The 19,412-nt window shown below is 56.5% G+C and overlaps 1 protein-coding gene across 1 annotated transcript in view; it reads right to left on the bottom strand.

The window, feature by feature from the left end:
- Positions 1-18,961, bottom strand: part of LOC124657324 (indole-3-acetic acid-amido synthetase GH3.8-like) — a gene marked incomplete at its 3' end in the record, with an annotated part of 28,932 nt that extends 9,971 nt beyond the window's left edge. Inside the window, exons 1-2 of the mRNA XM_047195895.1 lie at positions 18,875-18,961; positions 64-458 (exon numbers count right to left, since the gene is read on the bottom strand). Of these exons, the coding sequence (XP_047051851.1) occupies positions 64-458; positions 18,875-18,961 (482 nt within the window). The remainder of the gene's footprint in view (positions 1-63; positions 459-18,874) is intronic.
- Positions 18,962-19,412: the final 451 nt, after the last annotated feature.

Genomic DNA, 19,412 nt, shown 5'->3' with positions numbered 1-19,412 from the left:
ATACTGAGCCTACAAGCATATGCAGCAGTGCGTCTCGCTCGGGATGGAAATGACAAGACTTACATGTTCATCATTGGCATAAGGAGGCTGTCGAGATGCCGGAGCCGGCCGCCCACGTCCTGAATGTTGGGAAGCATCCTGCACTCGCCGGCCGACGTGCCGGAGCTGGCCACCAAGTCGGTGACGGGGCGCGTCGACAGCATTGGCGACCGGTATCCGTCGGCGATGCGCTGGATGTACGGCTTCAGAGCTTCGTACGACACCACCGGCACCTTGGCCCGAAACATAGCGCGGTCCGTGGGGCGGCCGCACTTGCTCAGGTACTCCGTGCCGGCGTTCTGGGCGAGGATCTCGGCCAACACTCGCTCCTGCAGGGAGTCCACATCGCTGGTCATCTCCTCGATGAACCGGAGCACCTCGGCGTCCTTTGCTTGCGCCGACACCGCCATTTGCTCCATCTGAAACGCTAGCAACGAATCAAACTGAACCTAGCAAATTACTCAGTACTTCGGTCGGGATAGAGCCGAGCGAGCTCGCGGATCATAAGTGGCCGTCGGCAAGCCGCCCTATGCTGTTTGTTAATTCCAGCATGCGGACACGCGAGAGTTGACGCGCGTTTTGTATACGGTGTAGTACCGGGCTACCAGCTGTTGATGAGGATGCAGCAGTTTGATTTGATGTGGATGAAATAATTAAAAACAAGGGGAGTAGTCTAGTGTGGATGAAATTTACCATTTTTTCTTATCTTTTAGGTTAAACCTTGCAAAGTTTGACTCTAACGAAACCTTGAACGCGATGTAATTAAAAAGTAAAAACAGGGGGAGTAGGGACAAGGCATTTCGGACCGGGTGTAGATGCTTCTGGTTGAATAAAAAGTTCAAAAATAGCAACAAAATTCAAAAAAAATTGAAATTTTTGAGAAATAAATACGAACAAGTGTCTAACTGTACACAAAAAAATCTCCAAAAAAAGACATAAGTAGTGGTCTATGCAAAAAAAAAGACAATTGGAGTGATGTAAGAAACAAATCTAGATGTTTTAAACAACACCACATTTTGTATTTTTTTTCACAGACCACTACACACATCTTTTCTCGGAGATTTTTTGTGTGAAGTTAGGACACTTGTTTATGTTCATTGTCCAGAAATTTCAGATTCTTTTGGATTTGTTTACTTTTTTTTTTTGATTTTTTATTCAATCAGAAGCATCTACACCCAAGTTCGGAACTAGTTTTTGTCTATCATATTTACTATTTTGTAGAACCGCAAAGCATTTTTTGGTACATCTTATATTTTCTAATAAACATTTTAATTTTACGCGATATGGTACGTTATCTTATTATGATACTGCTCTCATCTCTCTCATCGTTAATTGTTGTGACATATTAAGTTTTTAGGTGTGGCTAGAGTTCAATTTACTGAGCATTAGCTTAGTGCTCGGTAGTCTGACATCATCAACGTGCGTGATAAATTTAGCTATTAAATTTTAACCGACACGCGCACGTCTATCAATTCTGTCGCAACTGTGCATGTACATGTAGCCTGCCTCTAAGCTAGCTCATAGGCGCACAAAAGTTGCTGTAGCTGTCCGGCCTGTCTCTAGACTAGCTCCAAGGGGCATACCATGTGAGTTATTAAGCCCACCATTTAATAGCTTCTTAATTTTTCATACTAAGCGCGTGACGCATTTTATTATTCGCGAGTGTCTGTTTCCGTCGCGCCGTGGATGCTAAAATGATCATTTTTGTCCGCGTGTTCATTGCGTCCAACAGAGCGACGTATGTTTTTAATTGTTTTTTCCTATTCTCCATTTAAACATAGTTCCAAATATTACATATTGGAACATGATTTTACACAAACTAATACATAGTTTGGAACATGGTTTACACAAACTAATACATAGTTTGAACCATGGTTGACAGAAATAAAACATTTTAAAAAGAGAAAACCAGTTGTGTTGATTTTCGTATGTTCGCTGCCAAGAAAGAACACTCGAGGGCACACCCACTCACCCAAAATGGAAAATCCAGCTGGTGACGGTGCCCTTCTTGGTTCTTACGAGGATGAACATCTAGAAAACTTCTCTACTGGCTTCAACTGGCCTGTAGCCATATTCGCTGCAAAGAAAGAACACTCTAAGTTCTAACTATCGGTGTCCAAGTCGGATTCGCCGGTGTGGTAGTGCCTGCGGCACGTTGTGTCGTCGAACACCTTGACGATCATCTCGATGTCACCCTCGTAGAGGAAGGTGAGCTGGCAGCCGGGCTCGAGGTCGAGGTCGCGGACGAACTTGTCCCACCCCGTGTGCAGGTATATATTGCCCTGCCCGTCGAACAAGACCTCGACATTCCACCGGCAGAAGTTGCAGTTGGCCTCCCGTAGTTGCAACTGCCGCGGCTCGACGCCATTGACAAACTCGGCGAACTTGTCCGGGAGCCGCTTGATGCCGAGTGGGTCGTCGTCGATGCGGAGGAGAAACTCGAAGTAGCGGTCCTCCTGCAAAGACGAGGAGGGCGCAGGCGACGCCGACCGTGGTGTCGTAGCTGCTCCACCACGGCGGCCCTGCCCCGGCCACGGCCCCAGAGGCGCCCAGGCCCGCGGCCTCGACCGCCTCGCTGGGCACCAGGTCCCGCCGTGGACTTCCTCGTAGGCCTGGCTGCGTCGTAGGAAGAGCTAGACGACGCTACGGTGGAGCTTGTGGCGGCTAGGGTTTGCTTGGAGGAGTGGATGAGGAAGAAGAACGTGCGTCCTTTTTATATAGCCGGAGGCAGGAGACGGCCGCGGGACACGTGGCGTCGCCATTAATTTCGTTGGCAGAGGTGGGCGACGGCCGCTCGGCAGCCGAGGCATCGCCATTAACGTGGCGCAGACTGCCGAAGCGACGCAGCGGCGCTAGTTGCTGGCGCGCCTGAGAAGACGCATCGAGCAGGGTCGCTGCCAGGCAGGCCCGACGAAACGTCCGCCAGACGCGAGCGGACACTTTGCGCGTCCGCGGAGACGCACCCGAGGCGTATATTTGCGCCAGGTTTGCGTCGCCACGGACGGCCCGGTCACTTTGCGTCGGCCCACTGAAGGAGGGCCCAGACGCATTTTCGGTCACGGCGGACGCAAATAGTCGCTCAGCGTCCGTTTGCGTCGCCCTGTTGGAGATGCTCTAACAATAATTTTTTCTATTACTACTCCTACATTTGTAACGGAAAACTCATCGATTTAAAATGATTTTGCTATTTTTAACAAGAAAAAAAATGGTTGGTACACATTTTTTAACCATAAAATTGTCATTTGCATCAACATCTAATAAAAAATCTCATTTATAACTAGGATATATAGAACTTATACTTGGAACCGGAGAAAAAGTGAGTAGAAAAAACATTTCAGCTACAGCTGACAATAACTCAATTATTATTTCACTTTCAACCACAAAATATCACCATTGCAACCCTACTTACAACTAGATAAAACCTCAGTTGCAGCTGAAAAAATATCACAGTTGCAACTTCACTTGCAGATGGAAAAAATCAGGAAAAATCACAGTTGCAACCCCACCTGTAACTGGAAAAATCACAGTTGCAATCCTACTTGCAACTAGAAAATTCACAATTGCAACCCTACTTGCAACTAGAAAATGCTTAGTTGCAACCTCACTTGCAACTGGAAATCAGATTCACAACCCCACTTGCAAGTTGCAACACGAAAATTCACAATTGCAGCCCTACTTGCAACTAGAAAATTCACAGTTAAAACCCCACTTGCAACTGAAAAACCAGAGTCGCAAAACCACTTGCAGCTGGAAAATTCAGTTACAACTCTATTTGCAACTGGAAAACCACAGTTGTAACCTTACTTGCAACTGGAAAACCACAGTTGCAACCCTCCTTGCAACTAACAAATTCACAGTTGCAAGTGGGCTTGCAACTGAAAAAATCATAGTTGCAACCCACTTGCAACTGAAAAATATCACAATTATAACCTTAGTTGCAACTCAAATAAATCACAGTTGCAACCTTGCTCGCAACTGGAAAAAGCAAAAGTACAACCCTATTTGCAACTGAAAAATCACAGTTGCAACGTTGCAACCCACTAAGACGCTCATAAGATTAAAAAGTAATTTTGAATGGACATGTATAGAAAATATCACAAAATAATCCACATGAACAAAAACACATTTACGCAAAAGTTACTTCAACTAATTTAAAAAATGATAAACACATACAAAAAGTTAACTAACTTGTACTACTACTACATGGCCTAGCTAGTTACTCCATGTAACATCAACTAACTCACGCGGCCAGCAGGAGGTAAAAAAAGAGAGCTAGTAGCATGTGTATACAACAAAACCGTAGCTAGCTAGTCACTTCATGCACGCAAGGTAAGCCGCATGCGGGCGAGATCAATTTCTGCGCCAGCAAAGCTGGTCCGAGCCAAAGCTTCTCCCAAAATAAAAACTTGGCCGCACTAATCTCAACATTTATTTGAACGGTTAGAAATTTAACTGAGCCCTTAACTGAGAATTAGCATAAGTTTTTATCTAACATGTCGTACATAATATAGTGCTTATGATACTAGTGATGGATTTGGTTAGTCGAGGATCCACTTGGAGCAAATATAATAAACTGATGTAAGGGGCCACGGACGATGTGAACCCGTCCAAATGCTATTTCAAAGTCTTAGGAAAAAAAATGCAAAGTGGTTTAAATCTATTTAGCAGGGCGGACCATTCGATGACCATCCCAAAGCCAGGTCATAAGTAGTTAAAGCACAAATAGGAGGATTCAGTATGAGCAAAGTGTTCATGGATGGTGGAAGTGGATTAAATCTGATATTCACCAGCATAGTTAGAAACATGGGCATCACAACCAAAATGCTAGAAGAATCTGTTATCACCAGATTTTAGACAAATCCAGAGGTGGGCCGGGCTTGGAAGATTACATGTGGAAGATTTCTGAAGCGGCCTGGCACGAAGGGTTTTGGGCTGAATTGCCCGTGTATCTTTATTTAGTAGTTTATTATTTTAGATAAGGGTTAGAGTTTGTATCATGCACGATGGGATATTCCCACGTTAGAAAGTCCCCTGGACTATAAATATGTACCTAGGGTTTATGGAATAAACAACAACTCACGTTCAACCCCAAAACAAACCAATCTCGGCGCATCGCCAACTCCTTCGTCTCGAGGGTTTCTATCGGGTAGCGACATGCTGCCTAGATCGCATCTTGCGATCTAGGCAGCACAAGCCCCACGTTGTTCATGCGTTGCTCGTGCTGAAGCGCTTTTGATGGCGAGCAACGTAGTTATCATTAGATGTGTTAGGGTTAGCATTGTTCTTCGTTTAAGCATGCTTACGTAGTGCAACCCTTGCATATCTAGCCGCCCTCACGCCTATCTCAGGTGTGGGGGCGGCACCCGCTTGATCATTATTTAGTAGATCTGATCCGTTACGATTGCTCCTTGTTCTACAAGGATTAGTTTAATATCTGCAATAGTTAGGCCTTACAAAGGGGGGAGGATCCGGTGGCACGTAGGGTGGCGTTCGCAAGTCCTAAACGGGATGTTCCGAGGATCAACTTCATGTTGGTTTTTAGGCCTTGTTTAGGATCGGCTTACGAGCACCGTGCGTGGCCGCGAGGCCCAACTCTGGAGTAGGATGATCCGATTATGCGGTGAAAACCCTAAATCGTCGTAGATCTCATTAGCTTCATCTTGATCAAGCAGGACCACCAAGTATTCGTGCACCCCGTACGGATCATGGGTGGATCGGCTCTTTGAGCCGATTCACAGGATAACCTGAGAGCCGATCGAGGCTCGTATTTAACGTTTACATGTATGCCCTGCAGGAAACTAAGCGAGGCATCCTCATCACCTTCCTGACCAGGTATAGGTCAGGTGGCACGCCCTTGCACTTCGCATCGCCGCGTGTGACCAGAAGAGCATTGCGGGCCGTCGCTCGGAGGGGTCTCGGCCGGCCGCAGCTCTAGGCTCTTCCCGGCTCTACGGTGTTGACAAGGCCGCTGCCCGCCGGTGGGTTTTGGCGAGTCAACACATTCCGGCACGCCCGGTGGGACAATCGTCTACATCAACCACATCGCCATCTACATCCGAGATGGCGGACGGCACGCCGGTCACCTACGAGGATCTGCCCGACGACCTCAAGAAGCAATACAACGAGATCAAGGCCACCCTCGAAGCCGACCTCATCGGCTCTTTTCGGAGAACCCGTTCCCATGGCATCGGATGGAAGGGATTCTCACCGCAAGGTGCGCTCGATGGGATAGACCTCTCTACCCCGTCGGAGGAACGCACCGAGGGTCCGCGGCAGGAGATCAACTACCCGGTGGCTCACTCGCTACACCGCCACTGCGAGAACTTGGTCAACGTGTTGGAGCGTGTCGCTCGCGCGTGATCCGGGAGATCATGAGCCGCCGGTACTCGCCGTCGGGACCAGCTCTCGGGACTCATCAAGGAGAGTTGCCACTCCAGGTCCCGTCCACCGCTGCCATATGCGTTGGCAGCACCTGCTGAAGTGCCGACTACACCGGCATTCCTCGTCTACGGGATTGGTGGCGACCCTAGTGACTACCCAGTTCTTAATGGAGGCGCCTAAGGAGATCCCTCATGGATACGCGTGCATGTATGTGCCGGATTGTGGTGACTGGGCACTCACAAACCAGGCCACAACATCGGGGACTCCGGCGAAGACTGGAGGAACGTCGGCGACGGAGCAGACGTGGCTAACTAAATACGCCACACCGACGAAACTCCCGAGCCCGGCTCCCGCAGATGGCTCGGAGCTGGAAAAGCAAACATGGCAGGCCAAGTACGCCACCCCGGCGAATCTTCGGAGTGCAACTCCTACGGCCAGCACGGCGGATCAAATCGGTACCATGCCGAGAGACCGGTTCGGCATGATGCCGAAAAGAAGGGCAGTCGGCTATTCCAAGCCGTACCCCGACGATTACGAGATGATCCCGCTGCCACCTAAATATCGGCTCCCTGACTTCTCCAAATTCAGTGGATCAGATGGCTCCAGCTCCATCGAGCACGTCAGCCGATATTTGGCTCAATTAGGACCGGCTTCGGTGTCGGATCAGCTACGCGTGAGGCTCTTTTCACAGTCCCTCACGGGATCGGCTTTTGGATGGTACACCTCTTTGCCAGCAAACTCCATCCAGTCTTGGAAGCAATTGGAAGAACGAGTTCCATATGCAATACCATTCAGAAGCTTCCGAGTCCGGCATTGCCGATCTAGCACAACTACGTCGAAGCGCGGGAAACGGTGACGAGAATACATCCGGCGTTTCAGGAATCTTAGGAACCGATGTTATTCGGTTCGTATAACTGAAAAGGAAGCGATCGAGTTGGCGGTAGCAGGCCTTGCAACCCAGCTCAAGGACATGGCCTCCCAAGCAGATTATCCCTCGTCGGCGCACATGGTTCGAAACTATCGGCATATGAACAGCGCCACCCCGACCTGTACCAAGACAAGTTCAAGCGTGCGGTAGTTATGGTCGATACGAGAGGAAGATGAAGTGCCTGCGGGAGACCAAGAAATAGCGATGGCTGAGTGGACTCGGGGAGGAACCCCCGTGGCCTGCAAATGGGTAAAGCCACCGGGGCCGCCCGGGGATTTGATTTTGACGTGACCAAGGCCGAACAAATCTTCGACCTCCTGCTCAAGGAGAAACGATTGACGGTTCCTGAAGGTCTCAAGTTCCCCACGGCGAAAGAGCTAAACGGAAAGCCGTGCGCAAATTCCACAACTCGCTTTCCCATGCCACCAACGACTGCCGGGTGTGGCGTCAGCACATCCAAGCGGCGATAGAGAAGGGGCGGCTAATTTTCAACCAGTACGCCATGAAGGTCGACACCCAACCCTTCCCCGCCGTTAACATGGTAGAAATCACCTACCCGGAGGATTGCCAGCCGGGTCCCTCGTTCAGCATCAACATGGTGGGACCTGGAAACCACTCTGGCAAAGATGGAGATGAGGGCAGCTGCTCTCATAGCAAGGATACAGAGGAGGCCGCTCCACGCGATCGGCTCCGTCATGATGGCAAGCGCTACGTCACAGAGGGAGAGGTGAAGAATATAAGATATCGGCGACCCCTCTGCGATCACCTCCTCAACAAATATGTGAGTCGGTATGACCAACGCCGACGGTCCAATTACGATGATAGAGGAGATCGTCCGGCTAGAGAAGCCGGAAGATATCGTCGGCAGGATCGCGATGAGGAGGAGCACGAGCGCTGGGCCACGGAAGCATCAAGGGAGCAAGATGACAACGCCAGGCATTGGGACTGCCCCTTCTTCAGACACTGCTGGGATTCAGGAATGAGCCGGTTGCCCACAATCGGCAATTGCCCAGAATGCAACAATAAAAAGGAGGCAGCCAACGTGTCTGTGTTCGAGCGCCTAGGGCCTCTCCCGCCACAAAGCAAACGCGCTGAGTCACCTCGTTGGGCAGATCTTGAGGATTCAGAAGACGAGGGAGAAGTGGAAGAAGACAGGTACCACCGGCCAAGGTGGTGCCCCGACGGACTCAGCCGTTCCCAAAAGCGCGGGGTTCAGCGATTGCGCGGCCCGGAGGAAGCCGAAAGGTTGTACCTACATACGCTAAGGAAGGCACGGCCTGATCCGGCTGCAAAGGTTCGGCGAACCCTGGATGAAGAGGGTCGTCCACGGAAGATGGAGTGGCGCCCCAAACGGAGGAAAGCCGATGATGAGACATCGGCCGGCACAAACATGGTACTCGTCTTGCCGACTGAGCTTAGCGCTCCACGACTCTACGGAGCACTCAAGGTGGACGACAGCAAGCGCATCAAGTCGGAGGTCGGGTTGGTTTTATCCAGCCCGACCAAGTAGCAAGATCAAACCAATGAGCAAACCGGGAGAGGCTGATCCTTGTGATCGGCCCCAAAAAATTTATGAAGGGAACTTACAAAACCTTCAACGAGCAAGCAACGTGGAGGCCGATTCCAGCAATCGGCCAAAATTATCCTCACCCACCATTCTCGCCTAGGTTCAACATGTTATCCAACGAGCCGACACCATCAATTCTCTTGACAGAATCGGCTCGGGGGGCACCCAGGTAGATAAAATACGAGGATATGCAACGGAAGCATCTCATCTTCTGGTGATGGGTATTGGAATATGGGGGCCGATGCACAGGTCGGCCGTAAAAAAAAAAAGGGGGTGAAAATTCGAAATTTTTCGAGCACAGCCGATGCAGCAGGCATTGACTTAAGGATCTGAAAGCCGATGCGTGGCCATCGACTCAAGAGGAGTAACTGGTACGATCAGAGGGTCAATGGAGCACCAAAAGGGAGATTTTTTATGAAGGAACTTGTCGGGGGGAAGACCCCGGGTAGGGCAATGGACGCGGAGCAGCCGGCTGACCACTGGCCGGCTCGCGGCAAAGGCCGGCTGAGGAGCAGCCGGCTGACGCCGTGGCCGGCTGGTCCGGAAGTCGGCTGGCTCCAGGTCCTAGTCGGCCCGGCTACGGCCGCCAATGCTGTAGCTGGGCCGGCTTCTACAAGCCATATCCGACCGGGGATTGCACCTCGGACCGACTCGAGGCTGGCGAGTCTTGCACTTGGAAGGAACCGGGTTGGTGATCCGGGTTCCCAAAGTCCACGCTGACTTCATCTTCCGTAAAGCGCGGGGCACCTGTGGAGCAATAGTGCCACGCGCCGGACAGGCCATCATGGCTTACGACGCGCCGTACGAGCAACAGTGGCCGACGGCGACGGGGACACTTCCTCTCCATACCGCTGACCCGAGCGGCCGGATGGGACAGAGCCACGACGCCTCAACGGCTCCCGACGTCACCACCTCGGGAAGGAGCGGAGCCGAAGCCGGCCAAGCCGGCCGGTAGACTATAGGGTCTTATATGTAAAGTGCCGGTGCCTATATAAGCCGCACTACCCCTCTCGTGCAGGGGACGATCGAACACTTATTGCTTTCACCTACCTACAGCGCCGCCTCGTGAGAGAGACCATCGTCTTCCTTAGCCTCTCGGGGCCAGCCGGATACGGCTCTAGGAGCGCCATTGTACTCGTGTGATCACCTTATACACTCATAGCAGGAGTAGAGGTTTTACCTCCACCGGAGGGCCTCGAACCCGGGTACGTCGCCGTGTCGCTCGTGCCCAAACCCGCTTCCGGATACCGCCGTGAGATCTCTCGAGAGCCCCTTCGATTAGCCACCCTATGGCATATGCCGTGACGATACCACGACATTTGGCGCCCACCGTGGGGCCTTCGAGCATCCTCGGCCGGTGTCTTCATCCGGACGGGCCTCACCATCACCACCGGCGAGCGAGTCGCTTCGGGCTTGATCCGGAGATTCGGCTCCCTCGGCTGCGTCGGCCGACAACGCCGGGCTGCTTCGCCGACCGGCCCTTCCCAGGCTGGCGGCAACGTCATCTCCTTCGGCGGCCACGACGTCTACGTCGCCACCGTCGCACCGCCGCGCTACCCGCGGCAGGTGCTGCGCTGCGCCAGCCCTCCTCCGCGAGCCGGCTGCGGCGTTCCCGCCGGCCCCGCCGGTCGTGCAAGTCATGATGGCCGGCGAAGAAGTCACCAAGAACCCGCGCACCCGCGGCCCTAACTCGGAGCGCCACGTTGACCCCAACGCCGCCGGCTCGGGCCCAAAGGCGCCACCACCACCGTCCCGGCTGGAGCAAGTCCGGGCAAAGCTGAGCACCCCGCTCACCACCGGCGCCGGCACCGACGCCGCCGCCGTCGAGGCAGACCTGGAGGCGCACCGCGTGCTCCTCCTCAAGCAGACCGAGGAGCTGGCTGCTGCTAAGCGCCAATGGGACATCACCCAGCGCGAGTACAACCGCGCCCACGGCCTCACCCCAGGCGGCGACAACCCCAGCCGAGCCGGCGAGATCCGCCGCAGAGGCCGCGACCTAGGCGCCGAGATCGACCGCGACGGCGCGGACGAGCCGGCTCCATCCATGGAGCTGCCCATCTACAACACCCCCGACAAGAACATGCTCGCGGCCGAAGCCGCCGCGGAAGAGCTGCACCGCCTCGAAGGCGAAGAGCTACGCCGCCGACCGCGCGGGTGGCTGATTTGGTGAAGGCTGCCAACGAGCGGTCGAAAGACCCCGGTACGCCCGAGATCCTAGAGCTTCTCACGCTCGTGGTGCCGCGAGGCAACGCCGAGGACACGGCCGAGTCCGCCTCCCCAGCACCAAGCCGGCGCAGCGACTCCCGCGCCACGCGCGCAACCCCGAGCCGGCCGAGCCATCGCCGCCGGCGGCAGCAGCCGCAGCCGGGCTCCGCCAAGCCGGAACCAGGAGCAAGACTCCGAGCTGCGACGCCCTCACCGGCCGGCTCCCGAAGCAGGCGGCGCTCGCCAGCCGGCCCACTCCCGGCTGGGCCCACGCATCGAGCCCGCCGACGCCAGAGACCGCCTCGACCGGCTGATCGAATCCCGCATCGCGGAAGAGGAGGCGCCAGCTTGCCCCAAGTGCTTCGGGCCCCGCATCGCCAACGAGCCCGTGCTCGACGGTTTCCAGCTCCCCGCGACACGCCCAAGTATGACGGCACCGCCAAGCCGGAGGACTGGCTGCTGGACTACTCCACCGCAGTCGGCATCTCCCGGGGCAACAAGCGCTGGGCTGTGCGCTACTCCCCCCTCATGCTGCTCGGCTCCGCCCGCACATGGCTCAACAACCTGCCAGCCGGCAGCATAAACGGCTGGCTGGACTTCGAGGCCGCCTTCATCAGCAACTTCACCGGCACCTATCGCCGGCCGGGTCGCCCTCAACAGCTTGAGATGTGCAAGCAGGGCCCGGACGAGACGGATCGCGCGTACCTAACGCGCTGGTGCGAGATGCGCAACTCTTGCGAGGGCGTGCACGAGATGCAAGCCATCAGCTTCTTCATGGGAGGCTGCCGGCCCAACACCATGCTGTGGCACAAGCTACGCCGCAGCGAGCCCAAGACGATGGCCGCCTTGATGGCCATTGCCGACAAGTACGCGCTGGCTGAGGAAGCCGGCAAGGCGCCGGCTGACGTTTCACCAGCCCCAGCAAGACGGGACAACCACAAGCCGGCTGAGCACAAGCCGGCCGAAGGCGGCTCGCATGGCAGCCGGCGGGACAATTACCGCGGCAAGCGTCACAGCGACCAGCCGGACCGCCGGTACGGTTCCGCCCATGTGGCAGCCGTGTCGGACAACGCGGCAGGCGGCAGCCGCCGCCAGAAGCAAACGGACCGGCAATGGAAGCCGAAGTACACCTTCGAGCAGATGCTCGACTCGCCGTGCAAGTACCACAGCGGCAAGAACCCCTCCAACCACACCACCCGCGACTGCCACTTCATGAAGCGGCTGACAAGCGGCGAACCCCTCCCCCCTCCACCCCCGCCCCCTCCCGCCGGCGGGCCGGGTGGTCAAGGCGGCGCCGAGAACGCCAACCTCGAGCACCACGAGGCTAACCAAGTGCACCATGGCGGCCGATATCGGGCCGAAGATGCTACCTACATCATCTTCACCTCCGAGCCCGAGGACAAGACGAGCCAGCAGAGCCGTTCCCTCGAGGTCAACGCGGTCATACCGCCGGTCCCCCGATACCTAAACCGGTCGAGCAGGCCATCACATTTGATCGCCGCGACACACCGGCTGTCCTGCCGAAGCCGGGCAGCTACGCCATGGTCCTTGACCCCACCATCGGCACGACCCGGCGCAGCGTGCGATTTCGCGCGTCCTCATCGACGGCGGCAGCAGCATCAACATCCTCTACCGCGACACCGCCCGCAAGCCGGGCATCCAGGAGGCCGAGTTGCGCCCCACCCCCACCGTCTTCCATGGCATCGTGCCGGGCCACCGCTGCCGGCCGATAGGCCGGATCACGCTCGGAGGTGATGTTCGGGAAGCCGGACCACTTCCGCACCGAGAGAATCGAGTTCGAGGTGGTGGACCTCGTGAGTCCCTACCACGCGCTCCTGGGCAGGCCGGCCCCGACCAAGTTCATGACGGTGCCCCACTATGGGTACCCGAAGGTGAAGCTGCCCGGCCCAAAGGGGGTCATCACCATAGCCGGCGACTATCGCCGCTCCATGGACTGCGCCACGCGAGCTCCAAGATGGCCCGGACGCTGGTCATCGCCACCGAGAAGCAGCTCATCCACGACGCCGTTGCCCTCGCCAAGGCCGCGCGAGACGGACATGCCGGGCCGGCGGCAACCCGGCTGGGACGACTCACTTCCAGCCGGCCGACAGGCACCAAGAAGATCCTGCTGGACCCGGCGCAGCCGGACAAGTACGTCACCATCGGTGCCGGCTTGAACAAGAAATAGGAAAGCGAGCTCACCAGCTTCCTCCGTGAGAATCGGGACATCTTCGCATGGACTCCAAGAGACATGCCGGGTGTGCCGAGGGAGTTGGCTGAGCACCACCTCCACGTCAGGCCCGAAGCCAAGCCGGTGAAGCAGCCTCTCAGGCGCTTCGCCGAAGAACGAAGGAAGGCCATCGGTGAAGAAATCGCCCGGCTCCTAGCTGCCGGCTTCATCATGGAAGTACCGCACCCGGACTGGTTGGCGAACCCGGTCCTGGTTTTGAAGAAGAACGGCTCTCGGCGCATGTGTATCGACTACACCAGCCTGAACAAGGCGTGCCCGAAGGACCCCTTCCCCCTGCCGCGCATAGATCAAGTCATAGACTCGATCGCCGGCCGTGAACTGTTGTCTTTTCTAGATGCCTATTCAGGCTACCACCGCATTCCTTTGAATCCGGCTGATCAAATAAAGACTTCGTTCATTACCCCGTACGGGGCTTACCGCTACACGACTATGCCGTTCGGCTTGAAAAATGCAGGCGCCACCTACCAAAGGTGCATGCAAAAGTGTTTGCGAGGATCAAATCGGCAGAAATGTTCACGCATACGTGGATGATGTCGTTGTAAAAACCAAGGAGATGCCTACCCTCCTTGATGACCCGAGAGAAACCTTCACCAATCCGCGAAGATTCCGGATGAAGCTCAACCCGGCCAAGTGCACTTTCGGCGTGCCGGCCGGCCAACTCCTGGGCTACCTCGTCTCTCGGCGAGGAATCGAAGCCAACCCGGAGAAGATCGGTGCCATTGAGAAGATGGAGCTGCCGCGGTGCTCTCAAGGACGTCCGGAAGTTCGCCGGCTGTCCGGCTTCCTTGAGCCGCTTCGTCAGCCGGCTGGGGGAGAAGGCACTGCCCCTGTATCAGTTGATGAGGAAGGCGGACAAGTTCGTCTGGTCACCGCAGGCGGATGAAGCCTTCCGTGACTTAAAGCGCGTGCTCTCAACCGCGCCAATCCTCGCAACGCCGGGTTCAATGGAGCCGATGCTGTTGTACATCGCAGCCACCAACCGAGTGGTTAGCGTTGTCCTGGTGGTGGAGCGCAAAGAAGCCGAAAGCAGAGCAGACTGGTCCGGCGCCCAGTCTACTACCTCAGCGAAGTGCTCTCCCAGTCGAAGCAGAACTACCCCCACTACCAGAAGGTCACCTACGGTGTCTACATGGCAGCCAAGAAGCTCAAGCATTACTTCCAAGAACATCCTATCCGGGTGGTGGCCACAGCACCTCTGGCAGAAATCATCGGCAGCAAGGATGCCAACGGCCGAGTTGCCAAGTGGGCCCCGGAGCTAGCCGCCCACACCATCCTCTACGAGCCACGCACAGCCATCAAGTCGCAGGTCCTCGCGGACTTCTTCGTCGACCGGGCTGAGATGCGGTACCCGCCGCTCGTGCCGGATTCCACACATTGGAAGATGCACTTCGACGGCTCGAAGATGCGCAACGGCCTGGGAGCCGGCATCGTCATCACCTCTCCCAAGGGAGACCGGCTGGACTACGTCCTGCAGATCCACTTCGCCGCATCCAACAATGTGGCGGAGTATGAAGCGCTCATACATGGGCTGAAGCTGGCCAAGGAGATTGGCGTGCGCCGCATACTTTGCTTCGGCGACTCCGACTTGGTTATACAACAAGCATCTGGCGACTGGGACGCGAAGGACGCCAACATGGCCTCATACCGCTTCCATGTCCAGCAGTTATCCGGCTTCTTCGACGGCTGCGAGTTCCACCATGTGCCACGAGCAAACAATGAGGCGGCTGACGCCTTGTCCAAGATTGGCTCAACCCGGCAAGCCATTCCGCCGGGTATCGCCTTGGCGGTTATCAAGAAGCCGTCCATCATACCGTCACCGGATTCGGATTCAATATTCGTGCCGGCCGACCCGGGGGCTGCTCAGCCAAACCCGGGGGCTTCATCGCCCAAGTCGGGGGCTAACAAGCCGAACCCGCCGGCTACCATGCCGAACCCGGGGACTTCTCAGTCCGACCCGGGGGCTTCATCGCCACACCCGGGGGCTAGCAAGCCGAACCCGCCGGCTAGCAAGCCGAACCCGGCGACCACGCAGTCGAAGCCGGAAGCTCCCACGCGGGAGACCCTGTTGGTCAGCGTATTCGAGATAAGATGCGTACCTTCATGGGCACAAGAATTCCTCTCCTACCTCACCGACGGTGTGCTGCCCGATGACGAGTCCGAGGCCAGGCAGATTGAGAGAAGGGCCAAGGCCTATACAATCATCAACCACGAGCTGTACAAACGCAGCGTAAGTGGGGTGTTCCAGCGGTGCGTCGAGCCGGCTGAAGGGATTGAACTCCTACGAGAAATCCATCAGGGCGAGTGCGGCCATCACGCCTCCTCCCGAGCCATAGTGGCCAAAGCCTTCCGGCACGGTTTTTACTGGCCGACTGCGCTCGGAGACGCAGAAGAACCGGTGAAGAAGTGCAACGGCTGCCAACGCTTTGCCAAGCAAAGGAACACGCCGGCTTCCGCCTTGAAGACCATCCCCATTACCCGGCCATTTGCCGTATGGGGCTTGGATATGGTGGGCCCATTCAAAACAGCCCGAGGCGGCATGACTCATCTCTTGGTGATGATTGACAAGTTCACTAAGTGGATCGAAGCCAAGCCAATCAAGAAGCTGGACGGCTCCACGGCCGTCACATTCCTCAAAGAAATAATCGTGAGATATGGCTACCCACATAGCATCATCACCGACAACGGCAGCAACTTCGCCGAAGGTATCTTCAAACGCTACTGCGGAGAGATGGGGATCCGGATGGACCTATCGTCCGTGGCGCACCCGGAGACCAACGGCCAAGTGGAGAAAGCCAACGGCTTGATCCTAGCCGGCATCCGGCCCAGGCTGGTGGAGCCGCTTGAGCGCTCAGCCGGCTGCTGGATTGAAGAGCTGCCCAGTGTGCTGTGGAGCCTGCGCACGACGCCAAACCGCTCAGTCGGGTTCACGCCCTTCTTCCTCGTATACGGGGCCGAAGCCGTCCTGCCGACTGATATCGAGCACGACGCGCCAAGAATCAAGCTCTACACAGAAGTTGAAGCCAAAGAAGCTCGCGAAGATGGAGTCGACCTGGTTGAAGAGGTCCGGCTGATGGCCGAATCCAGGTCAACCGTATATCAGCAAAGCCTCCGTCGCTATCACAGCCGGAAGGTCAAGACCTTAGTATTCCGAGAAGGAGACCTAGTGCTCCGGCTGATCCAGCGGACAGCCGGACAGACATAAACTAGCATCCCCATGGGAGGGTCCCTTCATCGTGAGCAAGGCAGGTAGGCAATGATTCCTACTATCTCATAGATGCCCAAGAGGCTAAGAAAAACAAGCCGGACAAGGCTGACGAGGAGACTAAACGTCCCTGGAATGTCAGGTTACTCCGCCCATTCTACGCATGAGAGCAGGAATGTATGTATCCCTTGTATCCCTTTTGTAAGCTATGAAAAGCACGCGCCAAGAGCGCCGTTCCCGACAAGTTTCTCGCGTACTTTACCTTGTTTCGCCAATTGGCTTGAACCCTCTCACTCGGTCGGCTCAGTAACGTGATCCGGTTTCCGACAGCCGGCTTCCGAACCAGCTACAGACCGCAACCCGGCTGTCCGGCTGGCGGGAGTAAGGCCTAGGGAGCCGGCACGCGAAAAACGACTAAGGGAAAGAGTAAAAGCGAGTTGACTTGCAAACTTTCATAAAGTGTCGGATTGCCGAATTCAGCTCGTTCGACTGAAGTACTGTCGGCCTCCCTCAGCGGCCCGCTCTTGATCCGGCGACGGATCGCAAGTCGGACGTACGACCGGCAAGAGCACAGCCAAAGAGTGGGGCAGATAGGAAAAAGCGAACAAGTCGAAAGAAAGCAAGCCGGCACACAAATGATTAACAAACACATTAAAGTGTGCCCTAATAAAAGGATAATTATATTGTCTTACATATGCACCCGGCATCCCGGGGATTTAACAAATTGTCTTGGCAAAAACAACAATCAAAAGACAGGTAAACTAAGCACCAGCTGGAGGAGCATCAGTGGAGCCGGCGGCCGGGTCATCCTCAGGCACGTCCTCCGCCTCCTCATCGTCCATGTACTCTCCATCGGACAGAGGAGGGTTCGGGTCCGCGACGAAGAGGGCCTTGTCGACGAACTCGGCGATGGCGCTCGGCTCGAGCAAGGCGGGCGGCCTTGAGATCGGCTGGGAGCTTGTCCTCCACGCCGCTCGCCGGAACTCAAGCTGCCCCGGATCCACCTCGTTGTACCAAGAGAGGACGAAGGACGGCGCCATGTCGGCACCGGCGCGCGTGGCCGACTCCTTCCGGTCGAGGAAACGATCCGGTGCCCGCTCCATCGCAGCGACGAGGCCAGGAGATATCTTGCGGCGCCGCCTCTCCGAGGCCACGGCATGGGCACCGGCTCTTCGGCCGCCTTCCGAAGCTCCCAGCCAAGCTTGGTGATGGGCTCGATGCGGGCACTCATGGATGCCAGATGATCCTCCATGGAGAAATACTCCGAGCTGCCCTCGCCAGTCGCTTGCCTCCGAGACTCGCGCTCAATGCCAACGGCTGCCAAGGCAGCATCTTGCGTCTCTGGGAAGGCCGCTGCGGGAAGAAGCATGTCAGAAACCACCAAAAGCCGAAATAAGCTGAAAAATGCAAATTTTCGAAGTCCTAAAGTAAGACTGGCGGCAGCCGGCACGAACCGACTGCCCCCAGCCCGAAGATGGAGATTTCGAAGGAACAAAGCAAAAAGCCTGGCGGCAGCCGGCACAAACCGACTGCCCCCAGCCCGAAGATGGAGATAGCGAAAAAAGACAAGTTTCAGCTGCCGGCTGCCAACCTAAGCCGGCAGCCGACAGCCGAAAGCCGGCAAAGGGGAAGGAAACACAGAGGCACTCACCCGACAAACCGCGATCAAGCGCGCCAATCCCCTCCGTCCAGCGCTTGGCGGTGGCAGTCAGCTCCGTGGACTTGGTGGAGACTTCCTCCTGAAGCGCAAGCCGTTGCCGCTCCACTTCGTCCAGCCGCCTGCTCAGCTCCGCCAGCTTGTCCTCCCCGTCCTTCTTGAGGGCAGCAAGTTCCTTGAGGTGGTTCTCGCTCCGGCTGGCGCAGCCGCGTCGGCTCCCCGATCAGCCGGTTTAACCTTGCGGGCGGCGGAGCGGCCCGCCTCCTCGCTCACGGCGCATTGGTCGCGAGCGGCTCGGAGATCCGACTCCAGCTGTGGGACCTTGGCGGCTTCAACTACAAGTCGGCCAGAAAGGAAGGTCAGCCAACCAAGATTAGAAAGAAAAGAAGACATCAAGTCAAAAGAAGCATAGAGCTCACCCTTGGCGGCTTCCAGCTCGCGGGCCAAGTCGGCCCGGGCCAGCTTGGCCTTGTGGTAATGGGTCACGGCGCGGTTGTACAGAGCGGTGCGCCGATCAGCCACAGCCTAAGGAAAAAAAGAGAAAGTTAGTCAATCAAGCGAAACCCGTGCCGGCTCCAAGCAGCCGGCCCACGCCTCGGAGGGCTACCAGGATAATTATCAGACCAAAAACAGTCGAAGCTTACCTTGCTGGCTTCCTCCACCTTGGCGACGTCAGCCGCGGCCCCGGTTGCCATGGCCTTGAGGTTGGCCTGCAGGCCGGAGAAGAACATCTCCAGCGACGCTTGGCCGGGATTCCCCTCCCGGCCGGTCACCTCGTAGGAGTCGGCGCGGAGCCACGCCTGCTCCATGGTGGCAGCCGAGCCGAGGCTGGAGTCGGAGGCGGACGGCACCTGAAGAAGAAGTGCGCCCTTGGCCACGTGCAGGCCTTGCGGTGACGCCGTTGGAGTCCCCATCCTCACCAGCGCGCGCGAGTCGGCGCCCTCCGTGCGCACCGGCTCGTCGCTTGCCGGCTCCCTTCGGGCCGGCTCCTCCGTCGTCGGCTGCGGTGGCGGCATCGCTCCGGGCGCAGCAGATGGCCCAGCCGGCCCAGTCGCCTCCGGCGCCTGAGGTGCCTCCTCCGGACTTCCGTCCAGCACCACCACGCTCGGCCTGGCTCCGGCTCCGATCGTGGGCGGCGCAGCCCTTCCGGCCCCGGTTCCGGTCGCAGGCGGCGCTGAGCTG

This window comes from Lolium rigidum, chromosome 5 (genome assembly GCF_022539505.1).
Source record: "Lolium rigidum isolate FL_2022 chromosome 5, APGP_CSIRO_Lrig_0.1, whole genome shotgun sequence".
Taxonomy (NCBI): domain Eukaryota; kingdom Viridiplantae; phylum Streptophyta; class Magnoliopsida; order Poales; family Poaceae; genus Lolium; species Lolium rigidum.
This window is presented reverse-complemented; position numbering and strand designations above follow the sequence as displayed.